Source organism: Lates calcarifer, unplaced genomic scaffold (genome assembly GCF_001640805.2).
Source record: "Lates calcarifer isolate ASB-BC8 unplaced genomic scaffold, TLL_Latcal_v3 _unitig_355_quiver_1405, whole genome shotgun sequence".
Lineage (NCBI taxonomy): Eukaryota > Metazoa > Chordata > Actinopteri > Centropomidae > Lates > Lates calcarifer.
Genome location: NW_026116493.1, coordinates 7,166 through 27,780, shown reverse-complemented (window position 1 = coordinate 27,780; position 20,615 = coordinate 7,166). Strand labels below are relative to the sequence as shown.

Below are 20,615 nucleotides of genomic sequence, written 5' to 3'. Positions count from 1 at the left end.
ACAGCAAATTTTGTTTATAGCTAAGATAAAAAAAAAATAAAAACCTTCATAAACAAATGCACACACACTGTGTAACATGATTTAAGTTTCAGATTAAAAGAGTATCAACATCTAACTTGAGAGTACACGCTATCTTCAGCAAACTCTCTCTTCTTTCTTCCTCTTGTTGCTTTTCTTTCCAGAGAAATTCAAAGCCACATAATTCAGTTTGTCCTCAGCTTCAGTCTGTGCAGCAAATTAAATAGGTATAAATATACACAGTGATATAAGTATATGGTGTCTTTATAAATATGTTAATGGAATAACAATGAATTTCATTTCACTTACTTGTTGGCGCCAGTTATCACTTCTTACTTCTGAAATATCACTTTCCATTCCTAAAAATGAATGAATCATATCAATAGATATATAGTATAGTATATATATAATAGATGAAAGCACTTAATTTGGCTTTTCAGAGAGTATAAATTCTGTTGATAACCCTAACCCTATTGACAATAATGTCATTAACTAAAAATACTAAGGATGGAAATTTTCTATGTCATTGAAAAAATACTAGTTATTCTGATAAAACAAGTTAGAGACTCTGTTTTAATCAGGTTCACAAAGTTACAACAATAGAGACCTACATGTTTGATTATAAAATGTATGTTGCTGTTATTACACTGTTAACCAATTTATTCATAGTATGCACAAGAATAGACCTTGTAGAAGGATAAATAAATATAATCTTATGATGAACATTAAGGATACATAAAATGATAAATTACTTACTCTTAGATTGTTCACGCACTCTTCGGTTGCAGATGAGGACGACATTTCCAATAACAGAAATGGTCAAGCAGATTATTAATATCCCCATTGCAATGAATACTGTGTGTGTTGTTTGCACTGAAAAGGGAAAAACTTATCAGTGTTTCTTAAAGAAAATGAGACATATCATTTGTGATAATATTAACATTTCAACTTCAACTTTTTAACAGTTTTGAGTAATACTTTCATTCCTGAGCACCAACAATGATACAGTTACCTTCAATCTCAAGCTTTGTTCCATCTCCAAAAATGATCTCTCCACATGTGGCCACAGCACAGTAATAAGTCCCAGAATCAGAGGAGCTGACGTTCTTAGAGAAGTGATAAACACAGCGTTTTGGGGGAGAGTGTGCATCAGGTTTCTTCTCACATTCATTAGATTTATTTCCATCAGTGTAGATGATGTTTGGATGAGATTTATCTGATCCAGCTCTGAACCAGTACACACTGTGATCTCCTGAACATGTCTTGTCAGAGAGGACTGAACACTGGAGAGTCACTGATTCTCCTGGACGAACTGGATCAGATACTGTTGGACTCTGAACAACAGTATAGTTTGATGTCCTCTGAGCGTTTCCTTTAAATAAAGAAGGCTGAATTAAATTTAATTTACAGACACTGGAAAAGTTTGTAAAAATAGATTGCATTTACCTTTTACTGACAGATATGTCCCACTCCATTTAGTTTCAATCCACTCCACGATTGCACAGTGATACATTCCTTCATCTTCTTGAATCGTCTTCACTATGGTCAGGTTGATAAAACTCCTATGATCGTTTACCTGTAGTCTTGATTCAGAAAACTCTGGTGTAAACTCAGGTTTTGTAGATTTCCATAGTGTCACAATTAATTTCAGAGTATCCCCAGCACTCTGCTTGTACCAGTAGAGTTGTCTACTGCTTAACTCTGTACCAGGTAAGACACATGTGAAGGTCACAGGTTCACCAAGATGAACTGTGATCACTGGAACCAGCGAATCTGAATTAAAAGGAAACAAAGAATAGATTGAATTAAACAATTGTGGACAATGTTGAAAAGTCACAATGTGAAATGATGCAGTTCTGGACAGAACAAAACACTTACATCCATGATGTAGAACAAGCAGTGTAACCCACAACACGATCATCCTGAAAATGTCTCTTGTTTGGAGACTTGTTGGTATTTCAATGAGTGAAGGAGGCGTGATGATCGTGAGGTCAGACCATCAAATGCATCTGATTGGTTATCACAGAATAGATTCAAAACAGCACTTCCTGTCACACTGGTCTCATCTTGGTCTTTGTGAAGCATATTACCTCTCTTTCATCTTTGGTAGAAAATGTCTAAATTGTTTCTGTCTTGACTTTGACTCTTTTGACCACATTTACCTTTCTCAGAGACACTGTTTTTCTTTGTTCTTGAACTTTAAGCAGCAATTGCCATAGTGATATGTTCTGCATTATATGTCTGAAATGCATCACATCCTGTATCTCAGAGGAAAGATTCACAGGCTGGATCACGAGGGATTAAAGTAGCAAAAACAACTACAAACTCTGGATCAAAGACAATAATGATCCCAGACACGTAACAAAGCATTCAGGCCATCACAGATTATAAAATGATGAATAGTCTGACTGTGAGCAGCAACCGCTCACTGGCAGAGGACCTTTACATGTTCTTTGCCTACATCAACTTATTAGGGAAATGGATAGACTGCTACAAGATCACAATGGACTGACAGTGGACACTAAGGTCAGCATCAATGCAAAGAAAGCAGCTGGTCCTGAAGGCATCCCAAGGCATGTGTTCACTTAGGAGAGTTCGATTTTCAACCTCTTTCTGACCTATGTTGTTGTTGTCCTGATGTGCCTCAAATCAACAACCTTCCTGCCCCTTCCTGAGCAAAACAATCTAAGTTGCCTGAATGATGATCACCCAATTGAAGTCACCCAAGTAAAAGCCAAATGCTTTGAGATGCTGACTCTAGATCACATCAAACACACCATCCCTGCCACATTGGACCAGCATCAGCTTAACTACCGAGCAAACAGATCAACATACGACTTAATAGATCCATACTAATGCCTCTATTTTCTGAGGAAGCAGAGGAGACTTTTTCTTCCTTCCTCTTCTTGTGACTTTCCCTCCGGAATAATGTAATGTTGCATAATTCAGATCATCTTGACCTTCAGGCTGTGCAACAAATAAAATACTTTATTTTCAGTCATGTTGGGAATCATCCATCCATTATCTAAACCTTGAGGGGGGCTCGAGGCAATTCTAGCTGACATTAGGTGTCTGGACAGGTTATCCAGGGAGTACCCTGAATGTATTTGGACTGTGGGAGGAAACTGGAGTACCTGGAGGGAACCCACTCAGGCACAGGGAGAACATGCAAACTACACACATAAAAGCCCTGGGCAAACTGGAGTTTGAACCTTCTTGTTGTGAGGTGACAGTGGTAACCAGTGGCTTTCAAGACATGCTTGGAAATCACACAGTTTCACACAGTTTTGTATTTACAGGAAACTCTCAGAGGACATCAAACTATATTGTTGTTCAGAGTCCAACAGTATCTGATCCAGTTCATCCAGGAGACTCAGTGACTCTCCAGTGTTCAGTCCTCTCTGACTCTGAGAACAAGACATGTCCAGGAGATCACAGTGTGTACTGGTTCAGAGCTGGATCAAATAAATCTCATCCTGAAATCATCTACACTGATATAATAAAATACAAAATATATTCAGAACATCATGACTGATAATTCTCTTTCTCTTTCAGAAGCATATCTATTTTCCTTTGTTTTCTAGAGCAAACAGTAAGTTTACTTATTGTGATAATGATATTAATAGTCTGCTTGGCCATTTCTGTGATTGGAAATATTGTTTTCATCTGTTGCTGAACTCCAAGAGCAACGTGTGTAAAATTTAAACATAAGTATTGTTATCTGAATCTTTCTGTATCTGAATAATTGTAAATTAACATTTTTAATTAAAACCTGTTGAATCAGCTGAAGATCCCTGTTGAAAAGTCAGATTAGGTACAGAATATTCCAGTTTTCATTCATGGTTAGGAACAGAAAGCAAATCTTTGCAAAGAAGACACGACATCTCAAACCAACCAGTACATTATATTTTAAGTAAAGGTACCAAATCACATCATTGTTGTTTTCATTACAACATATGCTGACATGTTTAAATAGTTAGATTTTTGTTTGCTACACAGACTGAAGGTGAACATGATCTGAATTATGCTGCAGTACATTTCTCTGGAGGGAAAGTTACAAGAGGAAGGAAGATGAAAGAGTGGACTGAAGGAAGTGTGTACTCTCATGTTAAATGCTGAATGTGAATGTGTTTCTATGAAAAACTATGGGTTGATTTATAAACTTAAAAAAACAAAAAAACAAAAACAAGACAGGGGCATACACTGATCAGCCACAACATTAACACAGGTCACTGTGATCAGTGTATACTATACCTACTTCTCCAGGCCCTAACACACTACTACTACCGTAGTTCAAGTAACATGGAATGAAGGAATATCGATTTACACCTAACACACGATATCGGATGGATTTGAATACTTCTGACAAATGTTTGGAAATTTTTAGAATAACCAATGCTTGCTTTGCAAAATGACAGATCACAGCAGTTTGGCACAACAGAACATTTTTATTGACATAGTTTGATACAGTTCCAAATCATGTTCACAAAGAGTTTGCATGGTCGCACAGCAAAACAAAGAAAAAGTAATATGCATAAATTCTTATAGACATTTACCTACAGCTGCTTTATGGTCATGTGAAGTTTGCTTTCAAACAAGAGTTATACATAATGATACAATAAACTTACTTTCAAATGTTCTCTGATATGTCTCTCTTCTGACACTGGTTACAACAGAGGGCACTGACTGATACCTCATCTCTCCCTCATTTCCTGCTATAATTTCTGTAAAAATGCACATAAATATAATGCAAAATGCATATAAAAATAATGAAACACAGACCTGGAACAGTAACAGGGGTGCATTATTTTTCTCTAATTCAGAATCTCTAGATGGATCTCTAGATAACATGTAAGCTAGAAAATAAAAAAAAATAAATAAATAAAACAAGACCATTACAAACAAATGCAAACACATTGTATAACATGATTTAAGTTTCAGATTAAAATGCAAGAGTATCAACATCTAACTTGAGAGTACACGCTGTCCTCAGCAAACTCTCTCCTCTGTCTTCCTCTTGTTGCTTTTCTTTCAGAGAAATTCAAAGCCACGTAGTTCAGTTTGTCCTCAGCTTCAGTCTGTGCAGCAAATTAAATAGGTATAAATATATATAGTGATATAAGTATATGGTGTCTTTACAAATATGTTAATGGAATAAAAATGAATTTCATTTCACTTACTTGTTGGCGGCAGTTATCACTTCTTACTTCTGAAATATCACTTTCCATTCCTAAAAATGAATTAATCATATCAATATCTCTCTCTCTCTCTCTCTCTCTCTCTCTCTCTCTCTCTCTCTCTCTATATATATATATATATATATATATATATATATATATATATATATTATGATGAACATTAAGGATACATAAAATGATAAATTACTTACTCTTAGATTGTTCACGCACTCTTCGGTTGCAGATGAGGATGACATTTCCAATAACAGAAATGGTCAAGCAGATTATTAATATCCCCATTGCAATGAATACTGTGTGTGTTGTTTGCACTGAAAAGGGAAAAACTTATCAGTATTTCTTGAAGAAAATGAGACACATCATTCGTGATAATATTAACATTTCAACTTCAACTTTTTAACAGTTTTGAGTAATACTTTCATTCCTGACAACCAACAATAATACAGTTACCTTCAATCTCAAGCTTTGTTCCATTTCCAAAAATGATCTCTCCACATGTGGCCACAGCACAGTAATAAGTCCCAGGATCAGAGGAGCTGACAGTCTTAGAGAAGTGATAAACACAGCTCTTTGGAGGAGAATGTGCATCAGGTTTCTTCTGACATTCATCAGGTTTATTTCCATCAGTGTAGATGATGTTTGGATGAGATTTATCTGATCCAGCTCTGAACCAGTACACATTGTGATCTCCTGAACATGTCTTGTTCTTAGAGCCAGAAAGGACTGAACACTGGAGAGTCATTGAGTAAGAGTCAGATACTGTCGACCTCTGAACAACAGTATAGTTTGATGTCCTCTGAGAGTTTCCTGAGTGATAGAAAAAACTGCATAAATCCCCTATGCACATTTGTGAAGTTAAAAAAAGCTTAGAGCTGCTGGAAAAAATGTAAAAAAAAAGGTTGCATTTACCTTTTACTGACAGATATGTCCCACTCCATGTAGCATTATTCCACTCCAGGACTGCACAGTGATACATTCCTTCATCCCCATGAATCGTCCTCACTATAGTCAGGTTGCTGAATTTTTTATCATTTTTCACTTCCAATCTCAATTTTAAAAATCCTGGTGCATACTCAGGTTTTGTAGATCCAAACACTGTAACAATTGATTTCAGAGTATCCCCGGCACTCTGCTTGTACCAGTAGAGGCTTCTTCTGCTTCCCTCCTTATCAGGTAACACACATGTGAAGGTCACAGATTCACCAAGATGAACTGTGATCACTGGAACCAGTGAATCTTAATCAAAAGGAAACAGAGACTACATTAAATAAAAATTAGTGTAGGATGTGTAAAAGTCGCAATGTAAAATGATGCAGCTGTCATGTAAATTTTCAACAGATAAATTTTTGGACAGAATAAAATAGCACTTACATCCATGATGCAGAACAAGCAGTGTAACCCACAGCACGATCATCCTGACAATGTCTCTTGTCGGGAGACTTGTTGGTATTTCAATGAGTGAAGGAGGTGTGATTATCGTGAGGTCAGACCATCAAATGCATCTGATTGGTTATCACAGAATAGATTCAAAACAGCACTTCCTGTCACACTGGTCTCATCTTGGTCTTTGTGAAGCATATTACCTCTCTTTCATCTTTGGTAGAAAATGTCTAAATTGTTTCACTCTTGACTTTTTTTTGACCACATTTACCTTTCCCAGAGATACTGTGTGTCTTTGTTCTTGAACTTTAAGCAGTTACAATCGTGGTATGTACTGAAATACATGTCTGAAATGTATGACATCCTGTATCTCAGAGGAAAGATTTATTTTAATCTATTTTATAAAATGATGAATAGTCTGACTGTGAGCAGCAACCGCTCGCTGGCAGAGAACCTTTACATGTTCTTTGCCTACATCAACTTATTAGGGAAATGGATAGACTACTACAGGATCACAATGGACTGACAGTGGACCCTAAGGTCAGAAGGGCAGCATCAATGCAAAGAAAGTAGCTGGTCCTGATGACGCCCCAGGGTGTGTGTTTTCAGGGCAACTTCTCCCTTACTTGTCCCAGCATGCCTCAAATCAACAACCATCCTGTCCCTCCCAGAGCAAGACAATCTAAGTTGCCTGAACGACTACCGTCCAATCAAAGTCACCCCTGATGAAAACCAAATGCTTTGAGATGCTGACTCTGGCTCACATCAAACACACCATCCCTTCCATGTTGGACCAGCATCAGCTTACCTACCAAGCAAACAGATCAACATACTATGTAATAGATTCATACTGCTTTGGATCATCTGGAAAGACCAGACAAGTATGTCAGGATGCTTCTCTTGGACTTCAGTTCGGCCTTCAACACTGTCATTCCCAACAGACTAGTGTCCAAACTCCACAGCCTGGGCCTGAACACAACCATTTACCACTGGATCCAGATTTTCTGATCAACTGCCCCCAGGCTGTCAGGTTATTAAAACATACATCCTCCACCCTCACCCTAAACACTGGTGTTCCACAGGGACGTGTACTGAGCCCTCTCCTGAATGCCCTCTTCACCAATGACTGTCCACACAACAAGCACCATCACCAAGTTTGCAGATGACACAACAGTCATGGGCCTGATCTCTAACAACGAGTCAGCATTGTTCCTAAGGAGAACAGATCCCGGCCCAATGTTAATCAGTGGTTAGGCAGTGGAGAGTCTCCAGTTTTAAATTCCTGGGGGTGTACATCACTGAGGACTTCTCCTGGGCCATACACACCTCCACTCAGGAAGGCACAACAACGCCTCAACTTTCTGAGGAAGCTTAGAAGACTCTTCAGATCATCAGTCTGTGAGACAGACATTATTTTTAATCATGTTGGTATACGTACATAAATCATCCATCCATCTACCTATACCTTGCAGGGGCTTGAGCCAATCCCAGCTGATGATGGGTAAGAGGCTAGATACACCCTGGACAGGTTGCCAATCAGTTGCAGGGCCCACACATAGAGGCAAACAATCATTCAACTATGGGCAATTTAGAGTCACCAGTTGCATGTCTTTGGACTGTGGGAGGAAGCTGGAGTACCCAGAGGGAACCTTCACAGGCACAGGCAGAACTCCACACATAAAAGCCCCGGGCAAACTGGAGTTCAAACCTTCTTGCTGTGACGCAACAGTGGTAACCACTGCACCACCGTGCCACTCTCTGTTGGGAATCACGTTAATAAAAACAACACATGTGATCTTAACTTACAGTAGCATGTAGTGGTTCGGACAAGTTGTCATGTCTTCCCTGTGACAAGGCACTCTCTGTTCCTAAAGATGAATGAAAACAGGAGTATCATGTACTTAATCTGACCTTTCAATGAGGATCCTCAGCTGTAAATAACACGTCACCTCCACCTCTTGTGTTCTCTGGGTATGTTTACCAGAGTTAGGGGGTTGCACTTCCGTGTTGATCTACATTAGTAATACACTGATCACTATCACTGAATTTTCTGTCAATACTGTTTTGACAATTTCACAACTTCTTCCAGAAAAAAATGTCCTCAAAATGCAGGAAAAAAAAATTACATTATCATTGAAATAAGTGAGTTGTTGGACACGTGCTTCACAAAGACCAAGATGTGATGCATTTCAGACGTTTATTGCAGTACATACCACTATGGCAATCACTGCTTAAAGTTCAAACACAAATGAAAAAAATATGTCTGAGAAAAGTAAGTTTGGTCAAAAGCAAAGTCAGGAATGAAATATGAACAGTTTGGACATTGGTTATCAAAGATGAAAGAAAGGTCATATGCTTCACAGAGACCAGGATGAGACTGGTGTGACAGGAAGTCTACTGTTGAATCTATTCTGTGATAACCAATCAGATGCATTTGACAGTGTTACATATAATATTGTGGTCACGTCACATCTCCTCTTTTACTCACTTTAGTACCAGTGAGGTTCCTGGCAAGAGACAATGTCAAGATGATCCTGTTATGGGTAACATTGCTTGTTCTTCATCAAGTATGTAAGTACTATCTGATTCACTGTCTTCAGCTAAGAATTTTCATGTCAACTAGATGTGAGGAAGTTATATATGTTATGTCTTCTGTTTCATGTTTATTTCATGTAATTCAGATTCGCTGGTTCCAGTGATCACAGTTCAACTTGGGGAACCTGTGACCTTCACATGTCCTCTGCCTAATCTTGAGGTCAGCTGGAGACAATTTTACTGGTATAAGCAAACTGCTGGAAATACTCTGAAAATAATTGCTGCACTGCGGATATCTACAAAACCTGATTATACACCAGAGTTCTTTGAATCCAGATTGGAGGTAACAAATGATAAGAGTTTTGTCAATCTGACCATTGTGAAGACAATTCAAGAAGATGAGGGAATGTATCACTGTGAGATCTCAGAGTGGACTGGTCGTCCTGTATGGAGAGGGATGTATTTGTTACTGAAAGGTAATAATGTAATCCACAATTTTACAAGTGCTTCATTCATTGATCTAAAGCAGCACTATCTTAATGTTTAAGAAAAATAACTGATGCTGTTACTAAAGTTTTGTATTTACAGGAAACTCCCAGAGGACATCAAACTATACTGTTGTTCAGAGTCTGACAGTATCTGATCCAGTTCGTCCAGGAGACTCTGTGACTCTCCAGTGTTCAGTCCTCTCTGAATCTGAGAACAAGACGTGTCCAGGAGATCACAGTGTGTACTGGTTCAGAGCTGGATCAGATAAATTGCATCCTGAAATCATCTACACTCATGGAAATGACTGTGAGAAAAGATCTGACTCTCTGAAGAGCTGTGTTTATCGCTTCTCTAAGAACGTCAGCTCCTCTGATTCTGGGACTTATTACTGTGCTGTGGCCACATGTGGAGAGATCATTTTTGGAAATGGAACAAAACTGTTTCTGTCTGATACTGGAGGTGAAATACAAAATATATTGATAACATCATGACTGATAAGTCTCCTTCTGTTTCAGAAGCATTGATACATTTATTTTTTCTTTTGTTTTCTAGAGCAAACAGTAAGTTTATTCATTGTGATGGCGATATTAATAGTCTGCTTGGCCATTTCTGTGATTGGAAATATTGTTTTCATCTGCTGCGGAACTCCAAGAGCAGAGTGTGTAAAATCTAAAGGTAAGTTTTGTTGTCTGAATCAAAAATGGAATATGACTATGGCCAAAAGAGGATAAAATGTAGGGAGTGCAACATCGTACCAGATTACATGCCATACTCACATTTTTTGATAATAGAGAATTTTTAAATCAAAACCTGTTGATTCAGCTGAGGTTCCCTATTGAAAAGTCAGATTAAATACATAATCTTCCTGTTTTCATTCATCATTAGGAAAAGAAAGTGCCTCTTTACAAAAAGGACATGACAACTCGAGCCAACCAGTACATGATATTGTAAGTAAAAATACCAAATCATATTATTTGTTGTTTTCATGAACACAATTCCTAATGTTAAAATATCCTGACATATTAAAATAATATGCTTTCTGTTTGCCACACAGACTGAAAGTGGAGGTGATCTGAATTATGCTGCGTTGAATTACTCTGGAAGGAAAGTTAACAGAGGAAGGAAGACTAAAGAGTGGACTGAAGAAAGTGTGTACTCCTATGTTAAATGCTGAATGTGAACATGTTTGTATTAAAACTGTGGGTTGATTTATAAAATTAACATCTGACAACATCTGAATATTAACCCTAGCTGACATTTACAAAATAAAACACACACACATTTGTGTCAGTGTCTTACATATCGGATTTTGATTATATTGGTTCAAAATATTAATTGTCTTTAAGGTTTTAAGATGGTGTTTGTAGAGAAAGAACATGAAAATAAATGCCTTTGTGAACGTCAAATATTCATATATGAATATTTTTCCAGGAGGAGTAATGAGGGGGCAGGTATATGACATAACTACTAACTCCCCTCTGTTGCGTATCACTCAGTAGTGTGCTGTAAGCCATTTTTTTTTCTAGGATGGCAAAAGGCATGACTTACTCTCCTCTGCCTCTGATTTGCTGGTACTTATTGCCCTTTTTTTTTGCTTGGGTTAATTTGGTTTAGGCATGAGGAGTGATGATTGGTTAAGGGGAGGGTTAGAATATCAAGGTAAACCAATCAGAGGCAGAACAGGGTGGGTCATGTCTTTGCTTTGTCTTCCTGGGTTAAGAAATATCGCCTGCCATCGATCTGCCCTGTTGATTTACCTCAAAGACTGCTGTCAAGATAAAAATATAGTAGCTGCCCAAGTTTCCTGTTCAGATGGACAAAGGAATCAAAATACATGATATAATCACTTTATATAGCACAAGAAGTTTATTCTTTGCTGGATAGGCTACTTAAAAAAAACAAAAAAAAAAAACAATAACTGAGGCATACACTGAGCAACCACAACATTAAAATCAGTTACTAGTTTTAATGTTGCAACAGCAGTGTAAATGATGAGTATACCCTCTTCTTCAGGCACCACTACACCATTGCTCAGTATCATAGAGTGACACGGAACAAAGTCCAATTTACACCTAACACACGATATCGGATAGATTTCACTAATCCTGATCAGTGTTTGGAAATCTTCAGAATAACCAGCACTTTTGCAAAATAACAGATCACAGCAGTAGCAACACTTTGATACAGAAAAACAATTTTTATTGATGTATTTTGATACAGTTCCAAATCACATTCTCTGATCTGACCGACACTGGTTACAACACAGGGCACTAACTGATACCGCATATCTCCCTTATTTCCTGTCATCTCTACGTGCTATCAAAATGCATCTAAATATACACAACATAATGCATATAAAAATACTCAAACACAACGCAGTCATCAGGTATGTATCATTTTTCTCTACATAGGAGGATTGGTTCGGATAAAACACACTGATTAAAATGATAAATATGTACAGTACTACAGAACAAAGCTTTTAGCTTTAAAACAGACTGACCTCAACTAAATCACACTGTACGGCAGCACATGATACAAAACAGAACTATTAGCTCACTAATCCAGTCAAAAAGCCTTTACAGCAGTATTATACATAATGATGCAATAGACCAAGTTTCATCTGATTTGACTTTCTTCTGATACCAGTTACTATACAGAGCACTGACTGAGACCTCATCTCTCTCTCATTTGCCATCCGTTTGCAAAAACGCATAGGAATGTAAAAATAATACTGAAACAAACAGGGCACAGTTATCAGGTGTACATAATTTTTCTCCAATTTAAAATCTCCTGATCTCTCTGAGATTTAGTCCACCTACTATATTGGTGCCAGAACAGAGTCAGAGGATTGGATTGGATAAACATGCCAACTGATTAAAATGATATACATTACAATATGTACAGTACTTCCTAACAAACCCTTTAGCTTAACAATCATACTGCACAGTACTGAAAGATACAAAACAGATCTGTTTACTCACTAATCCAGTCCAAAAGCCTTCACAGCAGCATAGATCCTCTCTCTCTCTGCTGCTTTTGCATCCTTTATTGCACTACCACCATCTTTCATCATGGTGAATATGACAGAAGAATAAACCAACATGTCTTCAGGTCTCTGACAAAATGAGAAAACAAAGTTAGAAAACCCAATTTTTTTGATAAAGTTAATCCTATCTTAATACTTTACCTGTTGACTTTTGTGACTTCCACTGTTTTTGTGCAGGGCAACAGCAACTGTATTATGAAAGAGAAAACAGAGAAAAAAGGTAGTTTTAAGGTATTAGTTTGGGATAAGTGGGAGTATTAAAAAAAAAAAAAAAACAAAAAAAAACAAAAACAAAAACACACAACAACAACAACAAAAAACAACTTACCATTACAACAGTCACACTTCTTGATAGCGTGAATGAGGAAGGTTATAACAATCAGACTTATAGCCATGACAGTAGACAGCAGAAAAATAACTGTATTGGCTGTTTGTGACCACACGAAGCTTCCTGAAACATTATGAAAAGGTTGAAACAATTTGTAAAAGTAAATTATGTTTAATATTATCTACTGGTGATGTTAAAAAGAAAATATTGCTAATAGTTAATCTCTGATACTTAAATGTACATAATTTCATTAATAAAAACAATTTGGTTACCTTCAATCCCAAGTTTTGTTCCATTTCCAAAAATGATCTCTCCACATGTGGCCACAGCACAGTAATAAGTCCCAGAATCAGAGGAGCTGACAGTCTTAGAGAAGTGATAAACACAGCTCTTTGGAGGAGAATGTGCATCAGGTTTCTTCTGACATTCATCAGGTTTATTTCCATCAGTGTAGATGATGTTTGGATGAGATTTATCTGATCCAGCTCTGAACCAGTACACATTGTGATCTCCTGAACATGTCTTGTTCTTAGAGCCAGAAAGGACTGAACACTGGAGAGTCATTGAGTAAGAGTCAGATACTGTCGACCTCTGAACAACAGTATAGTTTGATGTCCTCTGAGAGTTTCCTGAGTGATAGAAAAAACTGCATAAATCCCCTATGCACATTTGTGAAGTTAAAAAAAGCTTAGAGCTGCTGAAAAAAAATGTAAAAAAAAGGTTGCATTTACCTTTTACTGACAGATATGTCCCACTCCATGTAGCATTATTCCACTCCAGGACTGCACAGTGATACATTCCTTCATCCCCATGAATCGTCCTCACTATAGTCAGGTTGCTGAATTTTTTATCATTTTTCACTTCCAATCTCAATTTTAAAAATCCTGGTGCATACTCAGGTTTTGTAGATCCAAACACTGTAACAATTGATTTCAGAGTATCCCCGGCACTCTGCTTGTACCAGTAGAGGCTTCTTCTGCTTCCCTCCTTATCAGGTAACACACATGTGAAGGTCACAGATTCACCAAGATGAACTGTGATCACTGGAACCAGTGAATCTTAATCAAAAGGAAACAGAGACTACATTAAATAAAAATTAGTGTAGGATGTGTAAAAGTCGCAATGTAAAATGATGCAGCGGTCATGTAAATTTTCAACAGATAAATTTTTGGACAGAATAAAATAGCACTTACATCCATGATGCAGAACAAGCAGTGTAACCCACAGCACGATCATCCTGACAATGTCTCTTGTCGGGAGACTTGTTGGTATTTCAATGAGTGAAGGAGGTGTGATGATCGTGAGGTCAGACCATCAAATGCATCTGATTGGTTATCACAGAATAGATTCAAAACAGCACTTCCTGTCACACTGGTCTCATCTTGGTCTTTGTGAAGCATATTACCTCTCTTTCATCTTTGGTAGAAAATGTCTAAATTGTTTCACTCTTGACTTTTTTTGACCACATTTACCTTTCCCAGAGATACTGTGTGTCTTTGTTCTTGAACTTTAAGCAGTTACAATCGTGGTATGTACTGAAATACATGTCTGAAATGTATGACATCCTGTATCTCAGAGGAAAGATTTATTTTAATCTATTTTATAAAATGATGAATAGTCTGACTGTGAGCAGCAACCGCTCGCTGGCAGAGAACCTTTACATGTTCTTTGCCTACATCAACTTATTAGGGAAATGGATAGACTACTACAGGATCACAATGGACTGACAGTGGACCCTAAGGTCAGAAGGGCAGCATCAATGCAAAGAAAGTAGCTGGTCCTGATGACGCCCCAGGGTGTGTGTTTTCAGGGCAACTTCTCCCTTACTTGTCCCAGCATGCCTCAAATCAACAACCATCCTGTCCCTCCCAGAGCAAGACAATCTAAGTTGCCTGAACGACTACCGTCCAATCAAAGTCACCCCTGATGAAAACCAAATGCTTTGAGATGCTGACTCTGGCTCACATCAAACACACCATCCCTTCCATGTTGGACCAGCATCAGCTTACCTACCAAGCAAACAGATCAACATACTATGTAATAGATTCATACTGCTTTGGATCATCTGGAAAGACCAGACAAGTATGTCAGGATGCTTCTCTTGGACTTCAGTTCGGCCTTCAACACTGTCATTCCCAACAGACTAGTGTCCAAACTCCACAGCCTGGGCCTGAACACAACCATTTACCACTGGATCCAGATTTTCTGATCAACTGCCCCCAGGCTGTCAGGTTATTAAAACATACATCCTCCACCCTCACCCTAAACACTGGTGTTCCACAGGGACGTGTACTGAGCGGGCCTGATCTCTAACAACAATGAGTCAGCATTGTTCCTAAGGAGAACAGATCCCGGCCCAATGTTAATCAGTGGTTAGGCAGTGGAGAGTCTCCAGTTTTAAATTCCTGGGGGTGTACATCACTGAGGACTTCTCCTGGGCCATACACACCTCCACTCAGGAAGGCACAACAACGCCTCAACTTTCTGAGGAAGCTTAGGAGACTCTTCAGATCATCAGTCTGTGAGACAGACATTATTTTTAATCATGTTGGTATACGTACATAAATCATCCATCCATCTACCTATACCTTGCAGGGGCTTGAGCCAATCCCAGCTGATGATGGGTAAGAGGCTAGATACACCCTGGACAGGTTGCCAATCAGTTGCAGGGCCCACACATAGAGGCAAACAATCATTCAACTATGGGCAATTTAGAGTCACCAGTTGCATGTCTTTGGACTGTGGGAGGAAGCTGGAGTACCCAGAGGGAACCTTCACAGGCACAGGCAGAACTCCACACATAAAAGCCCCGGGCAAACTGGAGTTCAAACCTTCTTGCTGTGACGCAACAGTGGTAACCACTGCACCACCGTGCCACTCTCTGTTGGGAATCACGTTAATAAAAACAACACATGTGATCTTAACTTACAGTAGCATGTAGTGGTTCGGACAAGTTGTCATGTCTTCCCTGTGACAAGGCACTCTCTGTTCCTAAAGATGAATGAAAACAGGAGTATCATGTACTTAATCTGACCTTTCAATGAGGATCCTCAGCTGTAAATAACACGTCACCTCCACCTCTTGTGTTCTCTGGGTATGTTTACCAGAGTTAGGGGGTTGCACTTCCGTGTTGATCTACATTAGTAATACACTGATCACTATCACTGAATTTTCTGTCAATACTGTTTTGACAATTTCACAACTTCTTCCAGAAAAAAATGTCCTCAAAATGCAGGAAAAAAAAATTACATTATCATTGAAATAAGTGAGTTGTTGGACACGTGCTTCACAAAGACCAAGATGTGATGCATTTCAGACGTTTATTGCAGTACATACCACTATGGCAATCACTGCTTAAAGTTCAAACACAAATGAAAAAAATATGTCTGAGAAAAGTAAGTTTGGTCAAAAGCAAAGTCAGGAATGAAATATGAACAGTTTGGACATTGGTTATCAAAGATGAAAGAAAGGTCATATGCTTCACAGAGACCAGGATGAGACTGGTGTGACAGGAAGTCTACTGTTGAATCTATTCTGTGATAACCAATCAGGCCATGCTTGGCCATTTCTGTGATTGGAAATATTGTTTTCATCTGCTGCGGAACTCCAAGAGCAGAGTGTGTAAAATCAAAAGGTAAGTTTTGTTGTCTGAATCAAAAATGGAATATGACTATGGCCAAAAGAGGATAAAATGTAGGGAGTGCAACATCGTACCAGATTACATGCCATACTCACATTTTTTGATAATAGAGAATTTTTAAATCAAAACCTGTTGATTCAGCTGAGGTTCCCTATTGAAAAATCAGATTAAATACATAATCTTCCTGTTTTCAATCATCATTAGGAAAAGAAAGTGCCTCTTTACAAAAAGTCTGTCTTCATGTCTTCAGGTCTCTGACAAAATGAGAAAACAAAGTTAGAAAACCCAAATTTTTAGATAAAGTTAATCCTATATTAATACTTTACCTGTTGACTTTTGTGACTTCCACTGTTTTTGTGCAGGGCAACAGCAACTGTATTATGAAAGAGAAAACAGAATAAAAAAGGTAGTTTTAAGGTATTAGTTTGGGATAAGTGGGAGTATTAAAAAAAAAAAAAAAAAAAAAAAACACACACACACAAAAAACTTACCATTACAACAGTCACACTTCTTCTTGATAGCGTGAATGAGGAAGGTTATAACAATCAGACTTATAGCCATGACAGTAGACAGCAGAAAAATAACTATTGGCTGTTTGTGACCACACGAAGCTTCCTGAAACATTATGAAAAGGTTGAAACAAATTCGAAAAGTAAATTATGTTTAATATTATCTACTGGTGATGTTAAAAAGAAAATATTGCTAATAGTTAATCTCTGATACTTAAATGTACATAATTTCATTAATAAAAACAATTTGGTTACCTTCAATCCCAAGTTTTGTTCCATTTCCAAAAATGATCTCTCCACATGTGGCCACAGCACAGTAATAAGTCCCAGAATCAGAGGAGCTGACAGTCTTAGAGAAGTGATAAACACAGCTCTTTGGAGGAGAATGTGCATCAGGTTTCTTCTGACATTCATCAGGTTTATTTCCATCAGTGTAGATGATGTTTGGATGAGATTTATTTGATCCAGCTCTGAACCAGTACACACTGATCTCCTGAACATGTCTTGTTCTGAGAGTCAGAGAGGACTGAACACTGGAGAGTCACTGAGTCTCCTGGACGAACTGGATCAGATACTGTTGGACTCTGAACAACAGTATAGTTTGATGTCCTCTGAGCGTTTCCTTTAAATAAAGAAGGCTGAATTAAATTTAATTTACAGACACTGGAAAAGTTTGTAAAAATAGATTGCATTTACCTTTTACTGACAGATATGTCCCACTCCATTTAGTTTCAATCCACTCCACGATTGCACAGTGATACATTCCTTCATCTTCTTGAATCGTCTTCACTATGGTCAGGTTGATAAAACTCTTATGATCGTTTACCTGTAGCCTTGATTCAGAAAACTCTGGTGTAAACTCAGGTTTTGTAGATTTCCATAGTGTCACAATTAATTTCAGAGTATCCCCAGCACTCTGCTTGTACCAGTAGAGTTGTCTACTGCTCAACTCTGTACCAGGTAAGACACATGTGAAGGTCACAGGTTCACCAAGATGAACTGTGATCACTGGAACCAGCGAATCTGAATTTAAAGGAAACAAAGAATAGATTGAATTAAACAATTGTGCACAATGTTGAAAAGTCACAATGTGAAATGATGCAGTTGTCATGTAAAGTTCTAGACAGAATAAAATAGCACTTACATCCATGATGCAGGAAAAGCAGTGTAACCCACAACACGATCATCCTGATAATGTCACTTGTCGGGAGACTTGTTGGTATTTCAATGAGTGAAAGAGGTGTGATGATTGTGAGGTCAGACCATCAAATACTTCTGATTGGCTACCACAGAATAGATTCAGCACTTCCTGTCAAACTGGTCTCGTCTTTGTGAAACATATTACCTCTTTCATCTCATTACCTTTGTCAGATATTGTTTTTCTTTGCTCTTGAACTTAAAACAGCGACTGGTATAGTGGTATGCACTGAAGTAAAATGATACATCCTGTACCTCAGAGGAAAGATTCACAGACTGGACCTTTCAAAGACCAGGGTGTGAGACATTGGCCCGATAATAGTGTCTACACACAGACTTTGAGGCACCTTCGTGCTAAGTCTGTGAGGGCTTACAGCTGCCCCACTTTCAAATTATCAAGTGCATGAGGGCTCTCCCGCAGATTCTCTAAATCCACATTTCTGTAGACTTTGCCTGAGGGAATTACTCAGTTCATAGCATTGTGACATTAAACAGAGCATAACCAGAGGAAGCCAGGAAGTGTTAAAAAAGCTTAACAAACGAACACAGAGAGAGTAACCATCTTAACATTGCAAAAAAAAAAGCAAAAAAAAAAAGCATGTGGTTAATTCTTCAGCCATTGTTTTTAAATGTTTGCTTAATAATTACAGAAATGAAGAAATTTATTATTTGACACTTACCTCTTGTCCACTCTGAAGGCAAAAGTCTGCAAGATACTCAAATCAGGCAGTTGGTCCCTTTAGTGTCTTGGCTGTGAGGTAAAATAAAATAACACAAACCCACAATAGTGGGAAACATGCTTTGGCATTATCAACGTAACGTGACATGTCACGTCAAATGCTGTCCCACTCCTACTTATACCATTTTGAGCTCCTGCAGCCTCTGGCACTCAATCACTTACCAGGTGATGTCAATTAAGTCTGTGAGCGTTCAGGGCTTAGGCCTTAGTGGGGACATTAGAATTTGGGCCACTGTGTCCTTCTGTGGACCCAAAGGCTGGACTGAACCAATGCTCCCTTCCCCAGATGAAATGGTTTAGCCTCACACAGACAAGAGCTAATGTGTGTTTTGATTTGTCCTCATCAACTCAAGAAATCATTACGTTCTTAATTTTTAAAACTGAAGCCAAAGCTGCTTTTTTGTAGCCAGTTTTTTTTTTTAAGTAACACAACTTTAAAATTCACCTGAAGTCCTCAGCATCAGCATCAGGCCTGTTATAGATTTGAAGATGAACTATTTTTGGCCAACCTACCGCAGGAGTGGACTAAACAATGTGCACCTTTCAGAACACACAGCGTTCTAAAAATATCATCTTGACATTGGCATTTCAGTGAGTGAAGGAGGTGATGTGACATGACCACAATACTATATGTAACACTTTCAATTGCATCTGGTTGGTTATCACCGCATAGATTCAACAGTAGACTTCCTGTCACATTGGTCTCATCCTGGTCTCTGTGAAACATATGACCTTTCTTTCATCTTTGGTAGCCAATGTCCAAACTGTTCATATTTCATTCTTGACTTTTCTTTTGGACACACTTAGGTTTCTCAGAGATATTGTTTGTCTTTGTGCAATATATATATAAAATGCATCACACCATGTATCTCAGAGAAAATATTTACAGGCTGGATGTTAAACAAGGCATTATAGCAGCTAAAAACAACTACAAACTCAGCATCAAGGACATTTTTAACAATGATGATCCCAGATGCATGTGTTGAGACATTCAGGCCATCACAGATTTGAAAAATTTTGGACTATAAGAAGCAACCCCTCACAGAGGACTTTTACATGTCCTTTGCGTGTTTCGACTTATTAGGGAAATGGATAGACTGCCACAGGATCACTATGGACTATGGATTTTGGCTCACAACAAACACACCATCCCTGCCATACTGGACCAGCATCAGTTTACCTACCAAACAAACAGATATGATGTGGTATATCACCTCCACCTCTTGTGGTCTCTGTGTATGTTTAGGGGTTGTGTACTTCATTTAGACTTCATTTTGGACTGTTGATTCTCTAATTTACAATCACTATCACTGAATTTGCTGTCAATACTGTTTATACAGTTTCACAACTTTTTCAAGAAAAAATGCCCCCAAAATGCCGGAAAAAAAGGCGTAATTGAAGCGAGTGAGTGAATGGACAAAAGGAGGTCAAATGCTTCACAAAGACGAGGATGAGACCAATGTGACAGGAAGTGTATTGTTAAATCTATTCTGTTATAACCAATCAGACGCATTTGTCAGTGTTACATATAGTATTGTG

General features: G+C 38.1%; 5 protein-coding genes across 5 annotated transcripts; 1 reads left to right on the top strand and 4 right to left on the bottom strand.

Annotated features, from left to right (window-relative positions):
- Positions 1 to 327: 327 nt before the first annotated feature.
- LOC108894469 (signal-regulatory protein beta-2-like) lies at positions 328 to 1,962 on the bottom strand (the record flags this gene model as incomplete). The annotated part of the gene is made up of 5 exons (XM_051068218.1): positions 1,897 to 1,962; positions 1,465 to 1,791; positions 1,031 to 1,390; positions 775 to 891; positions 328 to 377 (listed from the first exon to the last, which is right to left on the bottom strand). Coding segments are annotated over exons 1-5 (897 nt in total), but the record flags the coding sequence as incomplete, so codon positions are not given.
- A 2,515-nt stretch (positions 1,963 to 4,477) lies between these two features.
- Positions 4,478 to 6,627, bottom strand: LOC108894471 (uncharacterized). The gene is made up of 6 exons (XM_051068219.1): positions 6,585 to 6,627; positions 6,123 to 6,449; positions 5,664 to 6,020; positions 5,408 to 5,524; positions 5,199 to 5,248; positions 4,478 to 5,096 (listed from the first exon to the last, which is right to left on the bottom strand). The coding sequence occupies exons 1-6, from the start codon at positions 6,625 to 6,627 to the stop codon at positions 4,977 to 4,979; spliced, it is 1,014 nt and encodes a 337-aa protein (XP_050924176.1). The 3' UTR covers positions 4,478 to 4,976.
- Positions 6,628 to 9,074: 2,447 nt separating this feature from the next.
- Positions 9,075 to 11,017, top strand: LOC108894473 (uncharacterized). The gene is made up of 6 exons (XM_018693138.2): positions 9,075 to 9,164; positions 9,275 to 9,604; positions 9,717 to 10,076; positions 10,170 to 10,292; positions 10,503 to 10,564; positions 10,672 to 11,017. Exons 1-6 carry the CDS (start codon positions 9,122 to 9,124, stop codon positions 10,789 to 10,791), a joined length of 1,038 nt encoding a protein of 345 aa, XP_018548654.1. The 5' UTR covers positions 9,075 to 9,121; the 3' UTR covers positions 10,792 to 11,017.
- A 1,985-nt stretch (positions 11,018 to 13,002) lies between these two features.
- LOC108894468 (uncharacterized) lies at positions 13,003 to 14,227 on the bottom strand. Its single transcript, XM_051068221.1, has 3 exons — positions 14,185 to 14,227; positions 13,723 to 14,049; positions 13,003 to 13,620 (listed from the first exon to the last, which is right to left on the bottom strand). The coding sequence occupies exons 1-3, from the start codon at positions 14,225 to 14,227 to the stop codon at positions 13,223 to 13,225; spliced, it is 768 nt and encodes a 255-aa protein (XP_050924178.1). The 3' UTR covers positions 13,003 to 13,222.
- A 3,127-nt stretch (positions 14,228 to 17,354) lies between these two features.
- LOC108894467 (uncharacterized) lies at positions 17,355 to 18,327 on the bottom strand. Its single transcript, XM_018693133.2, is given in 4 exon segments — positions 17,355 to 17,628; positions 17,630 to 17,762; positions 17,837 to 18,163; positions 18,285 to 18,327. Coding segments are annotated over 4 exon segments (777 nt in total).
- Between the last annotated feature and the right edge of the window lie 2,288 nt (positions 18,328 to 20,615).

Bases quoted from the DNA above. Each gene is read 5' to 3' on its own strand.
- LOC108894471 (XM_051068219.1), bottom strand. From the start codon at position 6,627: ATGATCGTGCTGTGGGTTACACTGCTTGTTCTGCATCATGGAT. The intron at 6,450-6,584 runs GTAAGTGCTATT...CTTTTGATTAAG, and splicing joins GCTTGTTCTGCATCATGGAT to ATTCACTGGTTCCAGTGATC. The intron at 6,021-6,122 runs GTAAATGCAACC...TCTATCACTCAG, and splicing joins GACATATCTGTCAGTAAAAG to GAAACTCTCAGAGGACATCA.
- LOC108894473 (XM_018693138.2), top strand. From the start codon at position 9,122: ATGATCCTGTTATGGGTAACATTGCTTGTTCTTCATCAAGTAT. The intron at 9,605-9,716 runs GTAATAATGTAA...TTGTATTTACAG, and splicing joins GATGTATTTGTTACTGAAAG to GAAACTCCCAGAGGACATCA. The intron at 10,565-10,671 runs GTAAGTAAAAAT...TTTGCCACACAG, and splicing joins GCCAACCAGTACATGATATT to ACTGAAAGTGGAGGTGATCT.
- LOC108894468 (XM_051068221.1), bottom strand. From the start codon at position 14,227: ATGATCGTGCTGTGGGTTACACTGCTTGTTCTGCATCATGGAT. The intron at 14,050-14,184 runs GTAAGTGCTATT...CTTTTGATTAAG, and splicing joins GCTTGTTCTGCATCATGGAT to ATTCACTGGTTCCAGTGATC. The intron at 13,621-13,722 runs GTAAATGCAACC...TCTATCACTCAG, and splicing joins GACATATCTGTCAGTAAAAG to GAAACTCTCAGAGGACATCA.